This window comes from Fonsecaea monophora (genome assembly GCF_001642475.1).
Source record: "Fonsecaea monophora strain CBS 269.37 chromosome Unknown Scaff71, whole genome shotgun sequence".
Lineage (NCBI taxonomy): Eukaryota > Fungi > Ascomycota > Eurotiomycetes > Chaetothyriales > Herpotrichiellaceae > Fonsecaea > Fonsecaea monophora.
Genome location: NW_019174002.1, coordinates 114,053 through 136,414, shown reverse-complemented (window position 1 = coordinate 136,414; position 22,362 = coordinate 114,053). Strand labels below are relative to the sequence as shown.

Sequence of the window (22,362 nt, the reverse complement as noted above, 5' to 3'; positions counted from 1 at the left end):
ACAGGGAAAGCGAGAGGGAAAGGGGAATAGGAATGGGAAAGTGAGGCGGCATGGAGCGGTGTTTGTGAGTTCATTTTGACGGGAGATAGACAGACAAGGTGGATGGGATGCATGTTGCAATATGGACATGGGTAATGATCATCATGGGGAAACAGGTCAGGTCGCTGAAGCGAGGAACAGGTCCGTTTTTGTTCTCATTGTGTTGGCTGGGATTTTATCTTTCACTTTTCTTTCTGAAAACACCACACCAACAGTGGCGAGGCAGTGGGTATACATACAAAGATACCGAATACCCGCAAAGCTTTCAATGCCTGGTCGTTGTGCAGCTCAAGCTCAAGCACAAGCTTCAAGTGAACACGATACCGCCGTCAATGACAATGGTCTGACCCGTGACAAATTCTGCGTCTTTGGAGCACATGAACCCACCGACGACGTTCCCGACGTCCTCTGGGACGCTGACGCGGCCCAACGCCGTCAGATCCGAGCTGTACTTCTTGACCGATTCGCCCTTCTGTCTCCCCTCGATCTCGCCTAGCTTCTCGTCGATAAGATCCCACATGGCCGTCCCGACAATGCCCGGCGCGTAAGCGTTGACGTTGATCTTGTGTTTGGCCATCTCCATCGCAAACACTTGTGTGAGGCCCCTCACCGCCCATTTTGACGCGCTGTAGTGCGACAGGAGCGGGAACGGCTTGAAGGCGACGATGCTCGCCGCACCCAGGATCTTGTACCCACTGCTGCCCTCGGGGACCGGCCCCTGCGAGATCATCTGCCTGGCCGCATGCGTATAGCACAGCCACACCCCCATAAAGTTCACGTCGAACATTCGGCGGACGTCTGCGTCCGAGATATCCAGTGCTGGCGCGACCTGCGCGATGCCGGCGTTCGCGACCATGACTGTCAGGGGACCGAGTTTCTCTACCGACTCTTTTATCATCGACTGCACTTCCGACGAGGAGGTTACGTCGGCGACCACACCAATGGCAGCACCGGAGCCGTGTTTGGAGTTGAGCTCGGACACGAGTTTGTCGATGCCGGACTTATTGGCTGAGACGTCATTGACGCAGACCGCATAGCCCTCTGCCGCGAGTCGTCGAACGATCGCTTCGCCGCTGGGGAAGGAAGAGTAAGGTTAGTGAGTGACACCCAAATGTTTGGGCGGCTTGGTGGTACACCTACATCCCACGGGATGAGCCCGTCACAATTGCTGTCCGCTTGGCCATTTTTTTTTTCTGGACGTTTCCTGTGCCTCGACAAGTGAATGGGTTTGAGGTCCTAGGTGAAGTTGGAGGCGAGATAGTTATCGGGGAGGCTTCAAATCAGTTGCAAATCGCAGAGCATCTGGCCCTCTCGCAACACAAGATGTACGTACACATCGTGACCAATACTCGCTGCCGTCATCCCGAGGGTTTCTCCTCTCCGGACACGCGGAGTTGTCTCATGGGTAACCCATCGACTGTCCTCGAACCACTCGAATGTGGAGTACCGACACGATTGAGGGAGAAAAGAAAGAGGGAGAGAAAGTGCGGGGCAATAAAGGACCGAACGCAGCTCGGGTGGGACGCGGGATTTTTTCCGAGATGGAAAAGGGACGCCTCATCTGGATGGGCTTCCCACTGGTCGACTGGCACAGCTCCGGGATGGTCTTCAGCACTTGCTGTGGTTTATGGGGGTGTAATTGGCGGGGTGGAACAAAGACATGTTCCCATGATGCCCTTTTCGCAACTCTGAATCTTCCACCGGCTCGGGGCAATGGCACCGAACTCTCATTTCTTCGCCAGGCCTAAAAGGAGACTTCAAAGGCATCACAAGGTCGTGCTCATCCAGTCAAGTTCGGTTGTCGACATAATATCCCGCTCACGCTCAACGTAGTAGAGCAATATTTTCCCAACGATGGATGAGTGTAGGTCCGGACTCACGCCTCTGATACACGAGCAGAAATGAATCTCATGAGTTGGCTATTCTGTGTGGATGGATGGAGATCAGCACAGACGGCATCCGATTCGCTCATCAATCAATCCATGAACCTGCATATTGGAAGTCGATAGCGGTCGATGTTCCAGTATTTTCGACGAACTCCTTCCCATTCCCGTGTCAGATTGGGTAGTTCAATTGTCTCCCACTCCACGTCAAAGTCGGATTCAAATAAATCAAACTCGACAACCTTTTGATACACGTCATAGCTGATCTGCCTATCGGCACCCATACCGTTGAAGAAAGACCAGCGCCCGTTCTGGCTTAGGAGGCTTATCACCTGCTCTGAGAAGAAATCGCGAAAGGCGCTGTACGACTCGGCGAAAGTGTCAAAGTATATGGCGTCAAAGGTCTCGCCTTCTGCAATGAGTTGCGGAAGGATGTTTTGCCATTTTCCTTTGTGAACCTCCACATTAGGCTTTTCCATCCACCCATCACTCTCCATTTTGCTGAGGACATCTGCGTGAGCTTCCACAATATGGTGACTCGTGGGCTTGTTAGCATGGTTTTGAATGTGTGTATCAATGATGCCCATGCCAAAGCCAATGTTCAGGATCTTCAAGCCTGGCTCTGATAAGAGTGCGTTGGTGGACTGGAGCATAATGTCGCTTTCCCATCTCATCATGACACCGTTTTGTTGCTCGTCCAGAAGATTGTTATCGCCAAGTGATAGTGCCGAAGAGAGGTAGACTGAGCTAGTAACATCCTCGTGTGACGTGTTGGCATCCGAATCGTCCTGACCTTGCGACTCTTCGGCCACATTGTTATCCTCGCCGTCCTCGTCGTCATTTAGTCTCTCGTAGCCTTCCAGGCGGTTGAGGACCATCTCTGCACGGACTCCCGCATCGACCATGATTTGGTAAAGATCGTGCAGCCCCAGGCGGTAGGCAATACATCCTGGGGTCTCGTCATTCTTGTCTAGCTGGTTCCAGATTGCGCCGTTCTCGAGTAAGAACTTGAGAAATCGGGTTCCGCTCTCCTCACTGTGCGAGAGAGAAGTAGAATCCCCATTGAGTTGTGTGGCGCAGACGGATATCGCAGCATGGAGCGGTGAGAAGCCAGTGAAGGGGTCCTGGACATCGACGACTTTACATTCTGGAAAGGAATATTGATCGATATATCTTTGTAATGTCCGTATGTCGTGGTTTGTTGAGGCACGGATGATTTCATGGATCTTGTCGTCGGGCGTGCTGCCATTGTCTCCGTCAACCGGGAGATCGGCCATTTTCGACCGGATCGAGCTTGACTCTGAGACCAAGATGACCTCTTATATCTCCATATTATATGAATTCCTACTTGGTGCACATATAGTCGCGGCAGTGGCTGTCAGAAAATTGTTACAGCCGACTCGGAAAATTATAATTCCGACACCGGGCCAAGACCCGCTAAAGTCCGCGTGCAGAAATCGCCATCGACTTGCCCTGGCAAACGAACTTCAAACTAACCTCAGCTTGGTTTGTCTTGCTTTCTAAGACTTCTGCAGCCTCAATTCCATCGCGAGATGGCCATCTTGTCCCTTTGGAGCCCTGTCGACACATAAGAGGATAGTGGTCTTGCCGTCGTGGCTATTCTGGGATCTGCACCCGGCGTCTGATTCACTTACCCAGCCTGCCAGCCCTGACCTGTAGGACCTCTTCCGACACAGCAACGCGGTCGCGATAGACCACTACGAAATTTCCAGGACTGGGGACCGCAGTCTACTTTCCCTGGAAACATGAGGGCGCCTCTATCCAAGCCAGCTTTTGCCGTGTCAACAAATCGTGATGCAGAGTTCCCTGATGTGGTGAAGGCTTTTTCTAAGCCTATCGCTGGTTGGGGTCGTAGCGGTCGAGAGTTTCCACACAGAATATCCACAATCAAGGCCATCAACATCATTCTACGGTGAAAAGCGATAGCCTTTCGATTGTAAATCCCTGCTGGGCTTTTGGGCGACATCCTGTTGCCGCCACCATCATATCTGAAGCAGCAAAGCTGCCCCACCTAGAAACGCTGAAAGTCCGGCCTGCCCGATATTCTACCACACCATCCAGCATCAGCCCGCCCGGATTTTCAGTGACCAACAACACCTCTGTTTACTTTCGCCCTGGGGAGGATGGGGAAACCGAAAGGCAAAAGCGTCAAGTCGGTGACGGCTGACGCTCCCCAAGAGCTACATTCCGAGCCGTACTCTGTTCCCAGGCCGACCAGCCCTTTGAGAGCCGCCGATGGCCATAATGTTGACGGTTGGGCCGACGAGGACATACGAACTTACAACGAATTGCTCAACGAAAGAGCAAAACTGGAAAAGGAAAAAAACGAACTGGAGCAGAAATCCTCCAGACATCAGACGCAGAGAGCCTTGCTAGATGAAAATGCCACAGCCCTTGACAAGCTGTTCAAATCTCAGCTAGGAGGTGATTTCAAATTCACGGGTCCAGGGACCTGCTGCTTGGACGTTGATGTGAAGGGAGCCGAAAGGACCAGAGGTGCTGCAGGCTCTTGCAAACACGAAATTTGCCTACGAGCCAAGACGAAAGGGATTTCTTGGATGGAGATGGACACTATAAAATATTACCACGCAAGAATCATGGCCGAGAAGTCGCAAAGAATGCAAAACGCGCTGCGCAAGCAGAGAGACGTGGAATTAGTGCGTGTCAAGAAGGATGATGAGGAGGAAGCTGCCTTGCGAGCCCGCAGAAATGCGATTTTGGACAAAGCCACTCGCAGTAGTCTGCCTTCCACGCCGACAATCAAGGATGACAAAGGCAACGCCACGTTGGAGACCTCAGCGCTGGATCTACTCCCTATGGCATCCAAAGATTTTCTGCTGGATCCCAAGAATAGCGCCATTCTGGAAGCCGCCAAGGAGAACGAGCACATCGTGCGCAGAATTCGGGGACGGCTGGATAAAATTCGACACGATGTTAATGCTGGGAGAGTTTCACCGGCGGATGCTCGTGTGAAACTAGACCAAGCGAATTCTGAGATGGCGGAAGCTGAGAGGAAGAATAACGAGTTCCGGCAGATGATTCTTGATGCCGAACCTGCGCTTTCACAACTTCACCAGCATTCTGCCCCCACGGGGAATCGCACAACTCCCAACACTCCGGCAAGCTTGACGACGGTGCTTCAGAACACTTTGGCAACTTCCAACGCCGACGCCTTCTCTCAAGCCCTTAGTGTGATGAAGGGTTTCTTCAGTGCCTCAGATCCACATGATGTCCAAACCGCTATCACAGATTTGCGAAGCGTGCTGGAACTCAACGGCCCGATGTCTCCTGTCTTACAAAAGTCCTTCAAGGCTCTTGAAGAGATGCTCGCGAAACCTAATGCCAAAGGATTCACGGTCGATGTCACCACCGGCGATGGAAAGACGAGGACATGCAATAACGTGGTCGAGGTCATGATGAACCTCCGGTTAAAGATGCAAGCCTCTGACAATCCCTCCGCGGCTGCCGACCCTGATCTGAATCTTGACGAAGACACGATCAAGGCCAATCTTGAATGTATCAAGGTTGAAGATGCTGCAAAGCACTACATGCTGAAGATGGTGGAGAGGATGCCTGGAGCCACTACCGCCAGTGTCACCAGCGCCCTCAAGAAACTCAAGGCAAAGGCTATCCTAAAATCGCCCATCCCACCACTCTCCGACATCGTTCTTGACGATGTGATTAGTGACATACTCTTCCAACGATCGGTCGATGCTCTGGTCGCTGAAGCAGCCAAGGGTGCCAGCCTGGCACAATTATCTGGAAAGGTGACCTCACTTGTCATTTCGACCTCCCGAAACAACCCAGGGAAGTATCTAGCGACTTTGAACATGACGAAAGATGCCATTATGAAGGGGAAGAAGCTCCCACCCGATGTACTTCTCGAGGCCATCTCAAAGGTGGAAGCCTCCATGACACAGTTTGTCAAGGCCTATGGGGAGAAAATAAAACAGATCGATGCCGAGGAAAAAGCCAACCCCAGCCCATCTCCCAAGCCCGATCTGGAGATTCACCATCTTCTGGAGGGCTCTCATGTGGACAAAAAGGCTTTCGAGTTGTTCAAAAAGTTCTTGCGCACTCCATCGGCAAATGACCCTGCGGTATTGCGCGCCCGTTTCTGCGAATATCATCATATGTATCTTGAAGAGGGCATGTGGGACATGCTTCACGTTGTGCTAAACCAGCAAACTTCAGGTAAATTCTGGTGGGCAAATTGGGAGGCCGAAAAGAAACATTGTATCGAAAACATGCAGGTTGCCGCCGCTACGCCAGTACCAAAAGTTGCGGACTTTGTCTTGCAGCTGCAGGAACTCGGCATCTGCCCTGCGAGGGCTGCGATCATACTTACACAGCGCATCGCATTACAGATGAGACAGGACTCCGAAGCCGCCAAAATCAACATCATGACTCTCCGAGACATCTATGCGGATTGTGAATCTCTCAAGCACAAGGAATGGGCTCGGTCTTTCAACTTTATCGGACGAGCTATGGCAGACACCTTTGCAATGTTGATGTTTGAATTGGTCGGCCAGGTCAACTTTGAGATCGCGATCATGGCTGCAGACTTCCTCGCGTTTATTTGCACTTTCGTCCTCGGTTCAATGGACGCCATAAGAGCCGAACTTAACCTCCGCTACCTCGAGCAGTTCATTCTCAGTACTCTTATGGAAAGTCGTACCCCTATCAACAAGTGCCGGGATATCTTTTCCCGGTATGTGCACATGTGCCAAGATTCATCGAGGTATAGGTGTTCTCCAGACCATAGATGTCAAGCGACATTCTCCCGCTATGCCACTGAAAAGTTTGCATCACTCGTCCCTGCACCGTTGAAGGTGAACAAAAAAGCAAAGGAGACCCCAGAAAAGCCTACGTCGAACTCAACGAGAACTGGCACTGCGCCCCCACGACATGTCCGCATTCGGGTAACCGTAAAGGCATATTGGGACGTCGCAAAAATTCTCACGCCGCACTTGAAATGTATGGAGCGCAACAAGAAGAACAAGAAGAGTTGCCTCTGCAGTCGAGCTGATCTGGAATTTGCCGAAGAAATTCAAGTCCTCAAATATGCTCTCGATATCGATCTGGCTAAACTTGAGACCATGGTCAACAAAGGCTTAAATCCTCCCAAGGAACTATGGGATAGGCTGGAGAAATATGCCTTGGCTTTGCACGAACGCCCTGCAACCTATGAAGGAAACCAGAGAAGAATAACAGAGTTAAGAGCAAAAGTAGGAACCGCCCGATTTACGAAGATTCCTCCTCCCAACGAACCATTGACCAAGGACTTGACAAACACGCAACGGCAGCTCAGCCTCAAGTCAGTCCCAGTTAATGTCCCCAGCATCCAAAACAACTTATCAAGCAACACTTCAGAGAAGGGCAAACTTGAAAAGGATGCCACAGAGAGTCACTTGGGACACCAGCATGAGGCATCGTTCCCAAGCGAACCAGGTGCAGAGACTAAGTCGGTTTCCACAGCCGACCAGGACGACGAATCCGATTGGCATATGACGGAGCGAGAACTTGAGATCAGGGACCAGCTGCTCACGTTCTCCGACAGCGTAGACATGATGCACTCATTTGCGTCTGTCATACACCATGGTGCCAACGATCTCGCACTTGATGGCGTGGCGTGGCAAATTGAAGACATGCTCATCGGCCACGTGGAAATGGCGTGGATTATTGCAAAAGCTCAGGGCTATAGCGGACTGCAAACTTGGATGGAGTATTATTACGCACAAACCATGCCCACGCCTTTGGGGGAGAACTTCAAAGTGAACGGCACCGGCGATTACGGTCATGATGGAAGCCTTGCCGACGCGTATGCAAGGAAGAAAACTATCGCCTTCGACATTATCAGCAAGATGGGCGGCGGGGGTGCGAAAGGCAAACCACAGTCTCAAACCCCAGGGTCGATGTTGACTGCGGCGGCAGGGAATCCTGCGACGGCGGCCGCCAACGCAGCACCACCACCACCACCACCACCATCGAACCCTTCTGCTTTGCAACAGGCCGAACAAGCCGTGGCTGACATGGAGCGACTCGGTCGCAATTTCATCTCGCAGATGCAGATTGTCTCGAATCGGCGCAAGCGCATGCCGAAGCGCAAGTGGTAGTACAAAATCAACGCATCATTGACCGCATAATCTTGTTGGCCTAGGAACATGCCGCGAAACTGTTTCACAATTGCTTTTTCTCCAAAACTAACGGCGTGTGGCGTTGAGGGATGAGGCGCAAAAGGAGGTAGCAGGAGAAGATCTTTCTGACCTCTGAGGAACCGCTTCACGCGATGATTGAATTTTACAAAGGATCACGGAAATGAATTCAAGCAATGTGCCAAGAATGCAATGGCTATGTTGCTAAATGCCATGTCAAAACGGGTGAAAGCAAGAGAGAGAAAAAAAGACACCAAAAAAAGGGTTGCAAACTATGTTGTTTTGCTATAATGCTCGATACGAATGCTCGGTCTTGTCTTTTCGGGACTCTAAGCCATGCTGGACAATATGGATGCATGGATTCAAGGGCGCCGCTTGGGTCAACGAGGACTTTGTTTTCGGTATTGATCATGTACGCATGTGTTCGACTGGGACACTGGGGGTCTTGTCTGTTTACCTGATTGCGATTTTAGGACACAGCCATGCCACTTTGGACGGCGCAGGAGACTGCTGCGTTGGAAGGTTGACGGAGAACAACAAAGGTGACATAGAGCTGGGTGGGTGGTGGTGATAGAAGAAGATGATGATGGCGGTGCTGAGTATCTGACTGATTGATGGATTGGGAGGAGACACAGTCGATCGAATGAATATTTGGCTAGGAGCTACGGTGCGATTGACCAAGTACGGGAGCAATGGAGATCCTCAGATAGATCAGTCGGTCAGTCAGTCAGTCGTAGCTGCGTCCAAAATGGCAAGAGGCATGTGCAAATTAAATCCCTGATCTCCGATTCTTGTATCGCTTCGCTTCGACTCGGTTCCTGTGGCCTCTATCTGCACAGTGCGAGGCAGCAGGGAACGAAGCCTCTCCTCGCTCTCAAGAAGCCCCCAATGCATCTCTCGTCTATGCACGACAGTTATGCCGTCCCGTAATCTAAGGACCTCGGACCTCGAGCGCAAGTAGATCCATTACAAGCTCATGATGCCGACTCTAAAAACGCCGTTTGTGATTCCACACCTTCTTTGCGGATGACATAGTCCTTCCTCAGCCGAGATATGTCGACAGTATCCTCAAAAGAAGCTTTTGGGTTGGAGAAAGCGCCAGGAACACAGGCGTCCATCATGGCTCCGGTCTCCCCATGATCAAAGAGCCACAGACATAGACCAAATACATCTTCACTCGTTCCGTTTCTTCCCAGTCGCCATGTCATCCACTTAATCCGTCATATCTTTACAACCCCGCCGCACCAGGTGCGTCCTTGTCGGCTTTCAGACTAAGCAGCAGGTCGCGCATCCTCTTCTTGGAGCTTCCATCCCCACCGCCCGACTGGCCTTTCCCGCTCAAGTCGACCAATTTTGCGATTCTCTCCCAAGCCGTGCCGCCCGCAGTGGTGTCTTCTCTTTTGGCCAAAAACTCCTCGGCCTCTTTAGCAGTCTGCGCCTTTTGCTTGTCAACTTTCCGGTTGTATGATTCATAGAACGAATCAATGTCCTTTTGTGCAGTGGAAATGGTCTCTTCCTTCTTGCGTTGGCTTGCTTCGTCACGACGGGCGAGGTCAGCATCCCTCTTGGCTCGCCATTCGCGGATGGGTTCAGTCTCTTCGTCTTGTGTCGGAGCAGTGTAGTTTGTGTAGCCGCCGAAGGTTGAATCGGTTATGGTGCCACTTGGCGCGACGCTCTGTCCATGTTTGTTTGTGTCAGTCTGAGGGTCCCTTCTCTCTGGAGTGGCGTTTCAGCAGCATACCTCGTTGCGGGTGTCGATGGCGGGAAAGGAGCTTTCAAAGTCGTCCAGTTCTTGTTGTCCGTCACCACCTGATGGCTGTGCCGGAGCAGATGTGAAGTCGCCATCACCACCTAATAAATCGTCGTCGTCTTCGACAGTAGCAGCGCCAGGTCTATCGGTGGTGTCAAAGAGTTCGGCGTCCTCTCCTAGGAGCGCTTGTTCACGCTCTAGAAAGCTACCTTGGGCGGTCGGATCAGGGCGGACATCTATTTCTCCTGTATCCATCGTCAGTTACTCAGAGGGAATACAGTGTTGAGCATGTTATGCGAATCAGTTCCAGATCTTACCTGCATCAATGTCTTCAATGGAAGGAAACCGATCTGCCATTGTGAAGGTACAGGTGAGGAAGGGCTGCGGCAATGATGCGCAGCGTTCAGTAAGCAGTATACGGATTGTCGGTGGCTGAGTGGCGGAGAGTGATTAAAGAAGCAGTGGTCTGTACAATGACAATGCAATGGACAGTAGGTCAAGGTAGCAATTTTTGTGAGAATGGTTGTTACCGTTGAGTTGCAACGGAGGACAATTGGCCTTGGGAGAAATCTACGCGTCTGACACGACGACCGCGCCGCGCAAGTTTACGTGAGAGAGGTTTAGTGGTGTCTGACAGAATATTTTCTAGAATATGGCAAGGGCCGCTTGCTGTCTGGTGTGAGGCTTTCTTTCCGCATGGAGCAACAGGCTGAATGCCTCAGCCTCACCTGTTCGAATAGATGGAGTTTTTGTTAATCACGTTCCCAGAAACGCTATGTTGTCCCGCCGTCTCTCTGCAGTGATTCTTGAGTGCAGGACTTGTATTTGATACCCTTTTCGCTCTTCCAACATTTGACCAATAAGCCAGAGAGACCTCTAAGTGCGACACCTAATATTTGGGCGTGTCACGTGCTAGGCCTGTCATTTGAAACCACAAATGCCCAAAACAACAACTTCATCGACTTGACTTTTCCCTCACTTTCCATCGAAAGTCATCATCAGCTACAGATAACTCTACAGTCTGCGTCGTGAAAGACTCTACTAAAGAGTCGGTTTTGAACTTCAAGCAGCAGCGACCAGATCTTGATTGCTCCGTTGCCGAGCTCTCTTTCTTTCACTCGGCCAGCTCAGTCAGGGTGCTGTCATAGTTTGTAGCCTTGTCCACCTGATCGTGAATCGCCTGTTCACGTTTACCTGCGCCCGACTTCATCCACGCGTAGGAGTCAAAGGGCTCAGAGAACACGGCCACACGCGCTCACTTCGACGCCCACGGATGCCGCATGGTGTAGACCACAAGCAACACGGATCAACATGTCGTACACCGACGAGGCCCTCAAGGCCAAGCTCTCGACACTCAACGAGACACAAGATAGTATTGTCTCCGTTTCACAATGGATCATGTTTCATAAGTATGTCCCTTTCCGGTTGCCATATATCTGTGGAATACCGTTCTGTGGTAGCACTCGAACCCTGGCTAACACTTGTTCTCCAGGAGACATGCAGATCGCATCGCAAACTACTGGCTCACCCGTCTCCGCGATTCACCGCCAGCGAAACGCCTCAACTTCATCTACTTGGTCAACGACATCGTCCAAAACGCGCGAGCCCGGAAGCGTACTGAATTTCCGGATGCCTTTTCACCTTTGATGCCAGAGGCCATCCAGACGGCTTATCGCTCTTCACCACCTGAGATTCAAGGCAAGATCCGGCGTGTTGTTGAAGTATGGCGAACACGGAATGTGTTTGAGGTTCCGATCTTGGATGCCATCGACGCACGAGTCGACGAAGTCGACAAATCAAAGGGATCCGGGGGCAAGAAGACCCTCATGGGCAACTCACTCTTTGGCTCAACTTCCTCTTCAGGCGCCATGCCAAAGGAACTGGAAAGTCTGGCGCCATTGCAGATCGCCGTGACCAAGGAGACCATCTCCGCCAGACCCGCCATCGACAACGCACAGAACGAGTACACCAAACTCAATGATCCGGAAGCAGTGCTACCGAGCCCCCCTGTCCATGCCGCACGGCTGTCAAGCCTGATCAAGTCCCTTGCGGCGGCTGAATCGTCTGTGTCAGCGAGTATCAAGGCCAGAAAAGCGCTGATCGCAGATCTTGAAAGAATCCTGGAAATCAACAAGACGGCATTGGCGAAGGATGAGGAGACGTACCTGACGCTGGAAAGTCGGAAGACTAGCACCGAAGCCAAGAAGAGAGAGGTCGAAGATGCCATTATTCGTGGACTATCTTCAGCCGAGGCAGCATCATCTGAACATTTCGGTGGCACCGGCACGGGGGGTGCATCAGCTGGCAACGATGCCGCACTCAACGATGTTGGTGGAAACAACCTCAGTGGCGAAACCGCAGCGAGTCACTTCCTCTCTGAACGCCCAGAAATCGAAGAACTTACTGATGACGAGGGTGACTTTATGCCCCATGGCATGTTCGATCAACCTCCCTCCAGCACTGCACAATGGGATCGATCAGCTGCCGCGCCCGCCGCCCCTGCATCTCCGGACCTGGCAAGTTTTCGACCCAACAACCCCGCCGTTGCAGCAGCCCTGGCTGATTTCTCTGGCATCGCCGCGACGCCGACACCGGACTATACGGCGTTTCTACCTGGCAGCCACACAAACGCGCCAGCGATGCCGCGCGTCCGCTCGGCAAGTGGTGGGTCGGGCGTCAACGGGTTCGGGGCCAAAAGGCGGAAAATATCTCACGGTGGCGACGAACAGGTTCCTGATCTGGGCGAAATGGGCATGGAAGAATTCGGACAACCACAAGGCCACGATCAGGGCACAGGTGCTTTCGGTGGTACTCTCCCGGGGTTAGGAGCACCGCAGGCAAGTCCCCGAGGCGACGATCTCTTGAAGAATCTAGACGAGGATGTGGATGAACTGCTGAGGCAAGAGGCTGCTCGAGGCCAGAATCAAGTGCCGGGACTTTGAAAACAGCTTCCCCCGGATATTGTACATCCTATGCGCGCAAAAGAGACGGAGATCGTAAGAGCCTTCGATTGGGTCGGGATGTGCTGGCCAAGGATATTCCCACGGAGATGGAGTTATTGTCTGCCATTTCTATCTACTGAGATCACCAATGGGAATGGCTGGCTGGCGGTGAAACACGCTGCGACTGAGCAAAGACAACGCGCAGAACCATTGAAATGTAACAAATCCTCATACTTGTTCTTTTTACGCCATACCCTGGGAAATTGAGAGACTGAGAGACGATGGATGGATGGATGGATGAATCAATGAGTGGTACATTTTGGCACACTGCGAAATCTCAGTGAGCAAGAGCAAGAGCCAGCAGCCAGCTGGGAGTAATGAAGTCCTCTCCATCCATGGACGGGGGCCAAGGTCAAGTTGTATCTTCCGTGTATCCACGATCGACGACCTGCTTCCAGTCGCTTTTTTTGAAAGGGGGAGGAATATCCATTAAAGGGGAAAACGCAGAAAAATTGGGAAAGATCGGGGGAGAAAAATGAAATGTATCATTACCTGAGTATTATCAAGAGCTGCGAATGTTATTCCTGATGACGGTGGTTTGTTCATTGGGGCGGTAAGAAATGTTAATGGGTCAGAGAGACGGGACAGACGGAGATGGATGGATGGAGGCAGGGACAAGAAGAGAGACAGAGGGGGAAAAGAGATTTGAGAGAAGGAGAAGGACAGGAATATGGTTATGTACTTACATAGTTGTGCCGCTTGTGCCACTTGTGTCTTTGACGGGATAAGCAAGATTCATGCAATTCCTCGATACTTCATATTCTGTTACCTACCTAGGTAGGTATCCAGGCCATGTCATAGCATGTCATGCAATGCAATGTAGTATAATATGATATGATATGTAATATGTACAGCTTTCCTTTCCCTCTCAAAGACCAAAAGAATCTTCTAAAGGCGGGTTGAACCGAGCGGGAAAGGGAACGACAAAAAAATGAATTGCATCGCATATCCCCATAGACCGACAGGCTCTTTGCGTCCGAAACGATGTTATACAAAAAGTACCCCCCAAAGACGGATGAGTTCGTTCCAGAAACTTCAAGTAGCAAGTGTACGCTGAAACGCCGTGCTTTCTAATAACAATAGTGATGATGATAGCAATATACACTGGCTCTCGGCTTCTTGAATGAGACTCGTGAATATCACGTTGGAGCAAGCAAGCCCTCTTGCCTGGTAGTTTGTTGTTTTCGAGCAGAGACGTCGAAGTCCAGCATTGATTCTCTCAGACTGCCACGACACGCTGAATTCCCAATCCTCGGGGCAAATGGTGAGATTTACTCCGCTAGGACGTAGAAACTTCCACGGAACACTGCTGCAGACCTGACACGACCCATTGGGGGCTTGAAAATGGACCAAGGACTCGTGATCGGTCAACGTGCTGGTGTCCCAGACACGGAGAATACCTCGAGTCGCTCAGGAGGCCGATTCACAGCGACCTTCCACAGGTTTCTCAGGGCGGGCCAGCGATCAACGCTCGGACTTCGACGTCTGTTATTCATGAATCGTAACGAGGCATTGTCTTGGAGCTATACAAGTGGCCAACTCGCACTCACGTCGACGGCCGCTTAAGTGGATGCGCCTCGGTATTGAGAACCCAGTCATCCAAGCTCACCAATGTCGGCTCACTGAAGATCAGGTAAAAGTACTTCAGCGTCTCTGCGAGCCAAAAGCTTTCCATGCGGTCACTCTTTCCAGGCTGTGCATGCCTCACATCATGAACAGCAGCGTGCGCAATGGCTGTTCTCGTAGCCTTTTCGATGGATTGGAACATTCCCCACGCGATGTCTTGGTATCTTGGGTCCCCCGTAATGCGATACATGATGAACACCGACTCAATGGCTTCTGGCCGGAGGATGTATCTATTATCGCCGTGGTCCGTGAACCCAGGGAAAAGGCGACGTTGTTGGACAAGCTTTTTGCCGCGCTCGACAACGCTCATACTTGCGGTTTCCTCGGTCGCGGCATGTTTGCGAGAGACACCTTCGTACCACTTGTCATCCGACCAGTCGCATTTTCCAGGGGGTGGGTCGATCGTTCCAATTTGGCACGCTATTAGGTGGAAGGTTTCGGGCATTAGGCCTGATGGCATTGCGTTGTAAGCCCAGACACAGCCCTCAATCAGTCGACGTGCGACATCCAATTCGTCAGGTCGCGAGAAAATTTTGGCACCAATACCAACCATGCCGCTGACGAAGCAAGCTAGGTGTTGACCTTGAGGCTCGAGGTTAGCGATGGGGATTGTCTCCAGGGAAGTCAGGGCCGCGTTGCCACTGAAAAGGATATTCTCGCCCCCTGGTACCAATGGGCGGAAGAAGAGATGTCGTTTCGCAGTATCGATGGCCTCTTCATACATGTGCTTGTACTTCTGGTCTCGGCCTCCTAGCATCATATACTGCTTCGGCAGATATTCGTACGTCGAATCGGCCATACCACCCATCGTAAAATGGTTATAGTCCCACGATATTTCTCTAGCATTGACAATGGTCGGCCACAAACCGGGTATACGTGTCGTGTTCTGGGCCCATTCCATCTCCTCTGCAATCCGTTGAACGGCATCAAAGTATTTCAGGTCGCCTGTGAGTTGGCTCAATCGGGTGAACTCGACGGTCAAGCTCCCAATTTCCGCAAGCAGGGTATTGGTGCCGGGTTCGATCTCGCCGCCTAGGGATGTTTTCTTCCAGCTCCACCGCGTCATCGGCATATGGGTGGGAGTGTCAAAGGCAGAATAGAGCATCTCCCCCAACTCCTTGGCTTTGTCGAGGAGCACCCCGTACTTTCCGTCCGTGAGGTCGTATGCGGCAAGGAGACCGCCGAGGTAGCGAATAGTTGTCTCGAAGATGTTCAGTGTGTCTTCGTCATTGGTCGTGAAGTCGATGCGTTTGACCATCTCGACACAGAGATCAAATTCATCGTTCAACCCCATGATGAGGAGGGTATCCATTGTATCGACGAGAGTAGCCCCCCAGCCGCCGAAACTGGAGCGAAACGCGCCGCTGACCGGTGCAACTTCATCCTGACCCCACGCATATTTCTTGTATCCATTCCACGCATGCATGAATGCTTCTTTGACGGCATCTCTTCTTCTTTCCTGCGTTGTCTTCGCATGCGTAGATTCTGGCTGTGATGCGAAGTCGAATTGGATCTTGGGGATTTTCTCGAGAGGGCCTGTGGGCAGGTCCCGGTAACCTGCGGGAGGATATCGCTCGGGTCGTTTCGTCCAGTGTAGGCTGGTCTTGTGGCCAGAAGGAGGAAAGGGGACTGTGGTGGGATTACTGGGATAGAGGTAAATGTAATAGACCAGACAGGCCAGGAAGAACGCTGGCAACAGCCAGACGCGACGTATTAGTATCATGTTGGTGCTCTTGCGGTGGAGTGAGTGATGATCGCCATCAGGTCTGATCTGAAGTCTGACGTGTAGAGAGAAATTAAGATCCGCAATTAGAAACGACCCCCAAATCTTGGAGTTTCAGGGGGGCCTCACCCACCCACCCTGGAGAGACGAGCAGCAAAAGCCCCCACGAGAAAATTTAAGGTTCTCATTAATATGTCGTTTAGATTTTAAGCTTAAATTTATTCACCAACAAAGTTCCCCGCGAATGTCGCACCAGTTTCCCTGTGTGCCTGTTTCCACCACCTTTTTTTCGTGTTCGAGAAATATCCTCGGTGGATATACATCGTCCACATACAGTGAACAGCACGATAGTCTTCCTACTTTCAACATGGCTTTGACGGGGGTATTCATTCTCCCCTTCGGACCAGGCCAGTCCTCTCCATCCTCCGCGCTCATCTCTCACATCTCGCGCTCCTTTCCAGCCGAACCACTCCCGCCTTTCCACCTTGACCACCGCCTGTTCGTCGACACCTCTTCGCTGCTCCCCAACTCGGACACATCTCAGCGTAGAACCACCAGTATACTGACCCTGTCACAGACGCCGGCAAGGACATATATCGCCACGACTGGGCCAAAGGAGAAATCTCAGGGGACAACAGATCATACGGCTTCCGCGCCGTTCACTATAGTCACCATCCCCTCGAGCTCCGCCGATTCATTCACTCAAATCGTTGGCACCAAACTCCAACCGCAATGGGCGCATCGACAATCCATGATCATTGATAATGGCACCGCGCTGTCCCTGGAGAATGGCCAGTGGGTCATACGCATCGGGGATTTGAAAACTCCGACCCGACCAAACCAAGCTGCCAGCAACCTGAGAGGCATGGTGGTGGAAGTCTCCTTCATTGAAGCTCCGGTGGATGCCACACGTGGTCAAGTGCCAGTTGATGCTCCGAAAGACGCCAACGCCAAGGTTGTGAGCAAAGAAGACGAGACCCTGTTACGTGGGATGCTCGAGTCGGTCACCGACGGCAGCGGAATGCCCTCGAATTTCAGCATCGACGCTATGCGGTCGCTGATTCGTCGCACCAACATACATCTCAAGGATAAAGATGCTGGAGATGCTTCGCCAGACTGGGACCTGGCAAATTTGTATTTGGATATCCTACGAGGATCCAGAGGTTGAGGGGAATACCACACTACCGCAGTTGACAAACACCCGAACTTCGAATATCCCCCAGGTGACATCGTACAACTACGTATAGCGACTCTCAACCCCCTTCGCACGCCAATGCGCCAACCTTCGACCCAGCTCTTCGCGCCGACTAAATCGCATCTGCCACCGATAAGGCCACGCACAGTGAAAGTCCTCCACGACTTTGCTCCCATCCACGTCGCGACAAAGCCCGCCCTTACAGCGAAATCGAGTCGCGTCCTCTCGCAGTTGGAGAAGACTGTCAGTCTTTAACCAAGAGCTCCCACAAGCGTGCACGGGAAGCTCCATGCCTCATAAGCATCGTCAAACGGATAGACAACATACTCAAATGATCGAAGATGCAAGACCACTTGGTCCGTTCTTTTGCCTACCATACATGTCGCATATCGCATATCAACCTAGAAGCAAAGCCTAAAACAGACCACCAACCCAACCGCGAGTCCAGGACCAGGAGGAGCAGATCCGCGATGCACGATGCGTGTGTGCCATTCCCACAGAATGAAAAGAAGGGAAAGGGAGAGTTCGACAATCTACAAAGAACCAAGAAGAAAAAAAACAACAGACTTTCAGGTAATCTCGAATGATCTTACCCGATAGGGAGCGGCGTGGGATACATGCATACAACGAATGACAGGCCCTCAAGGGAATTGGGGGGGAATGTTTGGGATAATTGGGTCAAGAGAATGAGAGAACGAGAGATTTGCATTCCGATCATCATCGTCATTGAAAAGGCAATACAGGGATAGAATGCGTGGGATATACCAAATATATCTGCTATTACAAGATCGTTCTACCTCAGTCTTCTCTTCCCTCCACATCCCCCTTCCCACCTTCTTCTCTTCTCCATGATCGCAGACACTTACCACCGTGTTGTCGTCAAGCACGGCCGGAACAGGCAATGAGGCCGATCTTGGAATTGATCCAAACGCCTTCGTCTTCTTTCCTCTCTCCCTCTTCTCTTCCAACGACAGACCCTGGAACGTGCGGATCTCTCTCATGATCATTGCGGGACACGTCTTGATCCTGCTCGTGCTCCTGTTTTCGCTCACGTTCCTGGTGCAACCCATGCTCACCCACGATGCTGTCGACGATAAACTCGCTCACATCCTCAAATGTGACGGTATACCGCGGTGAGTTCGCCATGATCTCCAGCACCGGTCCGATGCCCCACGGGAGGGCGCGAAGGACGGGCCAGACACTCCAGCGCGGAGGCACGTCGGCGGTCGCAACGAGGGTCGGTGACGGTGCCCGCAGTGGCACGGATCTTGCGTCGTCGGCACTAGGAACGGCTGACGAGGTAGATGATTTGGACCGTTGGGGCCGTGGGATCATCTTCGCGGGACAGACGAGGGTCCAGTCCAGATGTTTGGATGATCGCAGGATGGACTCCAGGGGGCGGTGGTGGAGATAGAGCGGTAGACTGTGTCTCAGCAGGTCAGAGAGGAGTGTGACAGCTTGAAAATGAGGTTTAAAGTTTTGAGGTCGCAAAAACAAGTTGGTGGGAGGAGACAAACGAATTTAGAACATACTAGGTGTCCAAAGAGTGAGCCTTCTCAGGTGCTAGTTGTTTGGCACGTCCTCCATCGGATTCGGGCAAATCTAACAGTAACATCCCACCTATAAACCATCCTCTTACCCTCGTCTCGGCTGTATGGACCTCTGCTGACTTTGCAACGTCTTCTATCGCATCAACGGACGCGCGGACGATGCGAGCCACTTCGTTATCGCTGCCAGAAGCCATGTCTTTCCCGTCAGAGACAGAGTTTGAACTCCTTCCCGCGAACATGGGAGCGTGGCCTGCTGCATTGACAAGGACCCGGATGGACTTCTCCCGCATAATTCGAGCCAGTAGATCAGAATCGGTCGCATCCCCTTCGATGATGGAGAGCTTTCGCTTAAGAGCAGGAGATGGAGAAGAGGGTTTAAATCCCTCTCGGCTTCGGTGTTGTGTACTGTAGAGGATGCGGTTCATTTTATCCCGGCTCCTGACGACAACAGTGACATTCACTGAGGGTCTCTCGAGCAGGCTGCCAAAAATGCGGGAACCCAGGGACCCCGTAGCGCCGAGGAGAAGAACATTGATGGTGCTTTTGCTTGTGAGATTTGTGGCCATCATTGAAGGGCCCAGACTTGGAATAGCAACGAGTAGAATGACGCTTGCTGCGAGAATTTGGTCGTCCACTGGCACGGGCGGGATATAAATATGTAGACGTACACTGGGAGTCGAGATGCAGCTCGCCCATCAGAGGTTGAATACCCGGCATCGGCAACCCATCCAAAATGTATATAAGTGCCAGTGCCCAAGGGTTCAAGGATGACAGCATGCATATTGCATCTAGCGATGTTTGCCGGGTTCACTTGGGACAGATTTACCGCTCGGGTATACACAGTTTTCTGGTGAGGCAGGACTATTCGCAGTCCAGAGGTCGGGTATCCGGGGAGTCTTGGTTAGCTTCGCGGGTATAGTGGTGGGTCCTGGTTCACTCCAGGATACTCAATCTTCGACGTCTGAGTGGAGATATATGTGTGTTGCGCTCTCGAAGGATCGGAAACCGTGGCTATTAAAGAGGGCTTGTTCTCGCACGGCCAGTTCAGCGGAAGGTGGAATCAGCTCGTGGTCACCGTATTGCTTGATCTGCGTAGTACTCCTTCGGCACGGTCTTCAGCTTGCAGTATCTGGCACGATCTTCCAGAACTCTGTGCAGGGATTCCATCAATCAAGCAAGTCGTATCTGCACTCCTGACTGGGGCCTGGTGCTACCCGGATTGTTGGAATATCGAGATTAATTCCATTCAGAGTGCCGCAGGTAACTATCCATCAGCCGGAAGCCAAGATAATGACGACAGTTGCAAATCGTCAAAATTGAGATAGTTCAGGAAGTTGACCGGAGTCTCCATTGTAAGCATAGCGGCTTGATGAGAGTCGACTTCCATCGCGCTTGAGTCCATGACTCCAGGTCCTTGTTGCGCGTGATTGAGGCCCAATACCTCTCTGGCAATGATCTGAACCTCGTGCAGAGTCCTGCGGGCTAGTGGCCACACCGGAGCAAAGGGTCGGAGACAGCCAATGCACATACGGATCTGGTCGCGAGCCACGGCCAAGTTTCGCCCCGTCAGAAGAAACTTACACGCAGACAAATGTGCGACGATAACGGAGGAGACCATGCAGACCGTGAACGGCGTATGGTACGCAGGCTTCGTAGACATCGCAAGAAGTCGTACCACACAGTCTATGGATCTGAGACAACGGGCGGTGTGGATCCCCCGGAAAGATTGCTCGGAACAAGGCGAGACTTCGGGAGGGTCTGCTGAGCAGCTGGGTGAATACTCCAGAGGATTGTAAGAGAGCTCCGATAACGCTCTGTGGAATCCCACGGTGGCACTATCACAAGAGAAAAGTCAGTATTGCCATACTTACCCCGGTGAGACCGTGTTGACGTCCATGTATGAAAGGAGATTGTTTCTTCAAATGCTAAGGGAGCCCTCACGCGTGAATCGCCATATGTGCTTGGAACATATGTTCGTCAATTTCGCCTCCAGCAGATGCAGTGACTTGCTTCGTTTCCGGGAGCGAGAGCAACCACCCGTCAATGGCAACGTCTACGACCTCAAAGACGCTCAACGAATGCCCCGATCTAGCCACAGTTGCCAGGAATCTGCTTATTGAGGATGCGATCCCACGGACGGCGCCGATAAGATAGGCAAATGATGGGAAAACGAGATCATCAGATGCAAACTCGCGGGTATCGAAATCAGCAAGCGTCCAAGGGGTCGGAATCATCTAGAGAAGCACATAGAGGAGGAAGTGTCAGCAAGCCGTCTAACACAAGAGGAGTGAGAGGAGATGTCAAGGGGAGCTCACCCCCGATTCGTATCCCTCCTCATCACAGGGTAGTTCCGTCGTCATTTCCACCTCGTTGGTTGTAAAAGTCGGAGCATGCCTTATGGCTGCGTAGTGGGCGTCAATGATGTAGATCTGCCACCACGTCCTCCTCCAGCTCTCTTCGACGACCGGGTCACCCTCGCCATGGTCCACAGCGAAGTCGGCCTGATTCATGGAAAGTTGAAGGGCGATACGAATCGCAGCGTCCATCATTTCCTGTGCTCGGTCCAGCTCGTCACACCAGTGAAGGGAAATCGACTGCAAGAGATAACATTGTGCCAGGACAGGGCTCGGTGGGGTTTGCGACGACAGTTCGAGGATAGCGTCAGTCGCAATTGCTTTCAGCTCGTCAGAGTTGACTGAGTGGGCATACAGTGAGCCGATGAAGCGCATCACGGCGAGCAAAGGGTGAAAGTTCAGCTTGGTGGTGCCCAGCGTCAACAATCTTTCGAGGTGCCGAAGGGGGACAGCCAGGGGATGGAATTTGTGGAAGTGTCTGTAGTAGAGATGGACGAGGGCATCGATATTGGGACTGATGAGGTTCGAGCTTATAGTCTCGAGATGCTGTGCTCTCTCTTCTCCTGTATTTCTCTGGTCATTTTCAGACAAGGCCGAGACAATACTGATGCCGGACTCCAGCGCAGTAGCAGGAGAACTAGCTCCTACCAGGTTTCGTCGTGCCGCCAGAGCCGCCCGGGTCAAGCCTCCCCTGCGAGATTTAGTGTAGACGCATTCACTGCCGTCCAAAGAACACCGAGAGCAAGGTCTTTTAGCATTGCATTTTACATGTGCGGCGCGGCAGGCCACACACGCCAGGGACACCCGTTTCGCAGGAGCTTTGTGAGGTGGAGAGGGGGTTTGGGCGCAGTCCATCTTCTCTTCCCGGGGGTTTACATGTTTGCCAGACAGGAGGTGCGATCCGTTGGGAAATGAGGCTGTCGACTAGAGGCGTCAGCATGGACAAATCGGAAAGATAGCAGATACAGTGATTCCTTCGATAGTGTTGCGGGTGATGGAAGTCGTCGGGAATCCGATCAGGTGGTTGATTCCCGGTTACCCGGTTGAGGTTCTTTCTTACCGAG

The 22,362-nt window shown here is 52.1% G+C and overlaps 10 protein-coding genes across 10 annotated transcripts; 3 read left to right on the top strand and 7 right to left on the bottom strand.

The window, feature by feature from the left end:
• Nucleotides 1–346: 346 nt before the first annotated feature.
• AYO21_08343 (hypothetical protein) lies at nt 347–1,223 on the bottom strand (the record flags this gene model as incomplete). The annotated part of the gene is made up of 2 exons (XM_022658288.1): nt 347–1,112; nt 1,180–1,223. The coding sequence occupies 2 exons, from the start codon at nt 1,221–1,223 to the stop codon at nt 347–349; spliced, it is 810 nt and encodes a 269-aa protein (XP_022509441.1).
• Nucleotides 1,224–2,014: 791 nt separating this feature from the next.
• On the bottom strand, nt 2,015–3,199 carry AYO21_08342 (hypothetical protein; the record flags this gene model as incomplete). Its single annotated transcript, XM_022658287.1, has 1 exon — nt 2,015–3,199. One exon carries the CDS (start codon nt 3,197–3,199, stop codon nt 2,015–2,017), a length of 1,185 nt encoding a protein of 394 aa, XP_022509440.1.
• An 867-nt stretch (nt 3,200–4,066) lies between these two features.
• Nucleotides 4,067–8,059, top strand: AYO21_08341 (hypothetical protein; the record flags this gene model as incomplete). Its single annotated transcript, XM_022658286.1, has 2 exons — nt 4,067–6,654; nt 6,709–8,059. 2 exons carry the CDS (start codon nt 4,067–4,069, stop codon nt 8,057–8,059), a joined length of 3,939 nt encoding a protein of 1,312 aa, XP_022509439.1.
• A 1,267-nt stretch (nt 8,060–9,326) lies between these two features.
• Nucleotides 9,327–10,205, bottom strand: AYO21_08340 (hypothetical protein; the record flags this gene model as incomplete). Its single annotated transcript, XM_022658285.1, has 3 exons — nt 9,327–9,773; nt 9,840–10,093; nt 10,166–10,205. The coding sequence occupies 3 exons, from the start codon at nt 10,203–10,205 to the stop codon at nt 9,327–9,329; spliced, it is 741 nt and encodes a 246-aa protein (XP_022509438.1).
• A 954-nt stretch (nt 10,206–11,159) lies between these two features.
• On the top strand, nt 11,160–12,790 carry AYO21_08339 (hypothetical protein; the record flags this gene model as incomplete). The annotated part of the gene is made up of 2 exons (XM_022658284.1): nt 11,160–11,257; nt 11,341–12,790. 2 exons carry the CDS (start codon nt 11,160–11,162, stop codon nt 12,788–12,790), a joined length of 1,548 nt encoding a protein of 515 aa, XP_022509437.1.
• Nucleotides 12,791–14,396: 1,606 nt separating this feature from the next.
• On the bottom strand, nt 14,397–16,199 carry AYO21_08338 (hypothetical protein; the record flags this gene model as incomplete). Its single annotated transcript, XM_022658283.1, has 1 exon — nt 14,397–16,199. One exon carries the CDS (start codon nt 16,197–16,199, stop codon nt 14,397–14,399), a length of 1,803 nt encoding a protein of 600 aa, XP_022509436.1.
• Nucleotides 16,200–16,566: 367 nt separating this feature from the next.
• On the top strand, nt 16,567–17,367 carry AYO21_08337 (hypothetical protein; the record flags this gene model as incomplete). Its single annotated transcript, XM_022658282.1, has 1 exon — nt 16,567–17,367. The coding sequence occupies one exon, from the start codon at nt 16,567–16,569 to the stop codon at nt 17,365–17,367; it is 801 nt and encodes a 266-aa protein (XP_022509435.1).
• A 906-nt stretch (nt 17,368–18,273) lies between these two features.
• AYO21_08336 (hypothetical protein) lies at nt 18,274–19,510 on the bottom strand (the record flags this gene model as incomplete). Its single annotated transcript, XM_022658281.1, has 2 exons — nt 18,274–18,817; nt 18,927–19,510. 2 exons carry the CDS (start codon nt 19,508–19,510, stop codon nt 18,274–18,276), a joined length of 1,128 nt encoding a protein of 375 aa, XP_022509434.1.
• A 698-nt stretch (nt 19,511–20,208) lies between these two features.
• Nucleotides 20,209–20,604, bottom strand: AYO21_08335 (hypothetical protein; the record flags this gene model as incomplete). Its single annotated transcript, XM_022658280.1, has 1 exon — nt 20,209–20,604. One exon carries the CDS (start codon nt 20,602–20,604, stop codon nt 20,209–20,211), a length of 396 nt encoding a protein of 131 aa, XP_022509433.1.
• Nucleotides 20,605–20,881: 277 nt separating this feature from the next.
• On the bottom strand, nt 20,882–22,153 carry AYO21_08334 (hypothetical protein; the record flags this gene model as incomplete). Its single annotated transcript, XM_022658279.1, has 3 exons — nt 20,882–21,178; nt 21,260–21,989; nt 22,092–22,153. 3 exons carry the CDS (start codon nt 22,151–22,153, stop codon nt 20,882–20,884), a joined length of 1,089 nt encoding a protein of 362 aa, XP_022509432.1.
• Between the last annotated feature and the right edge of the window lie 209 nt (nt 22,154–22,362).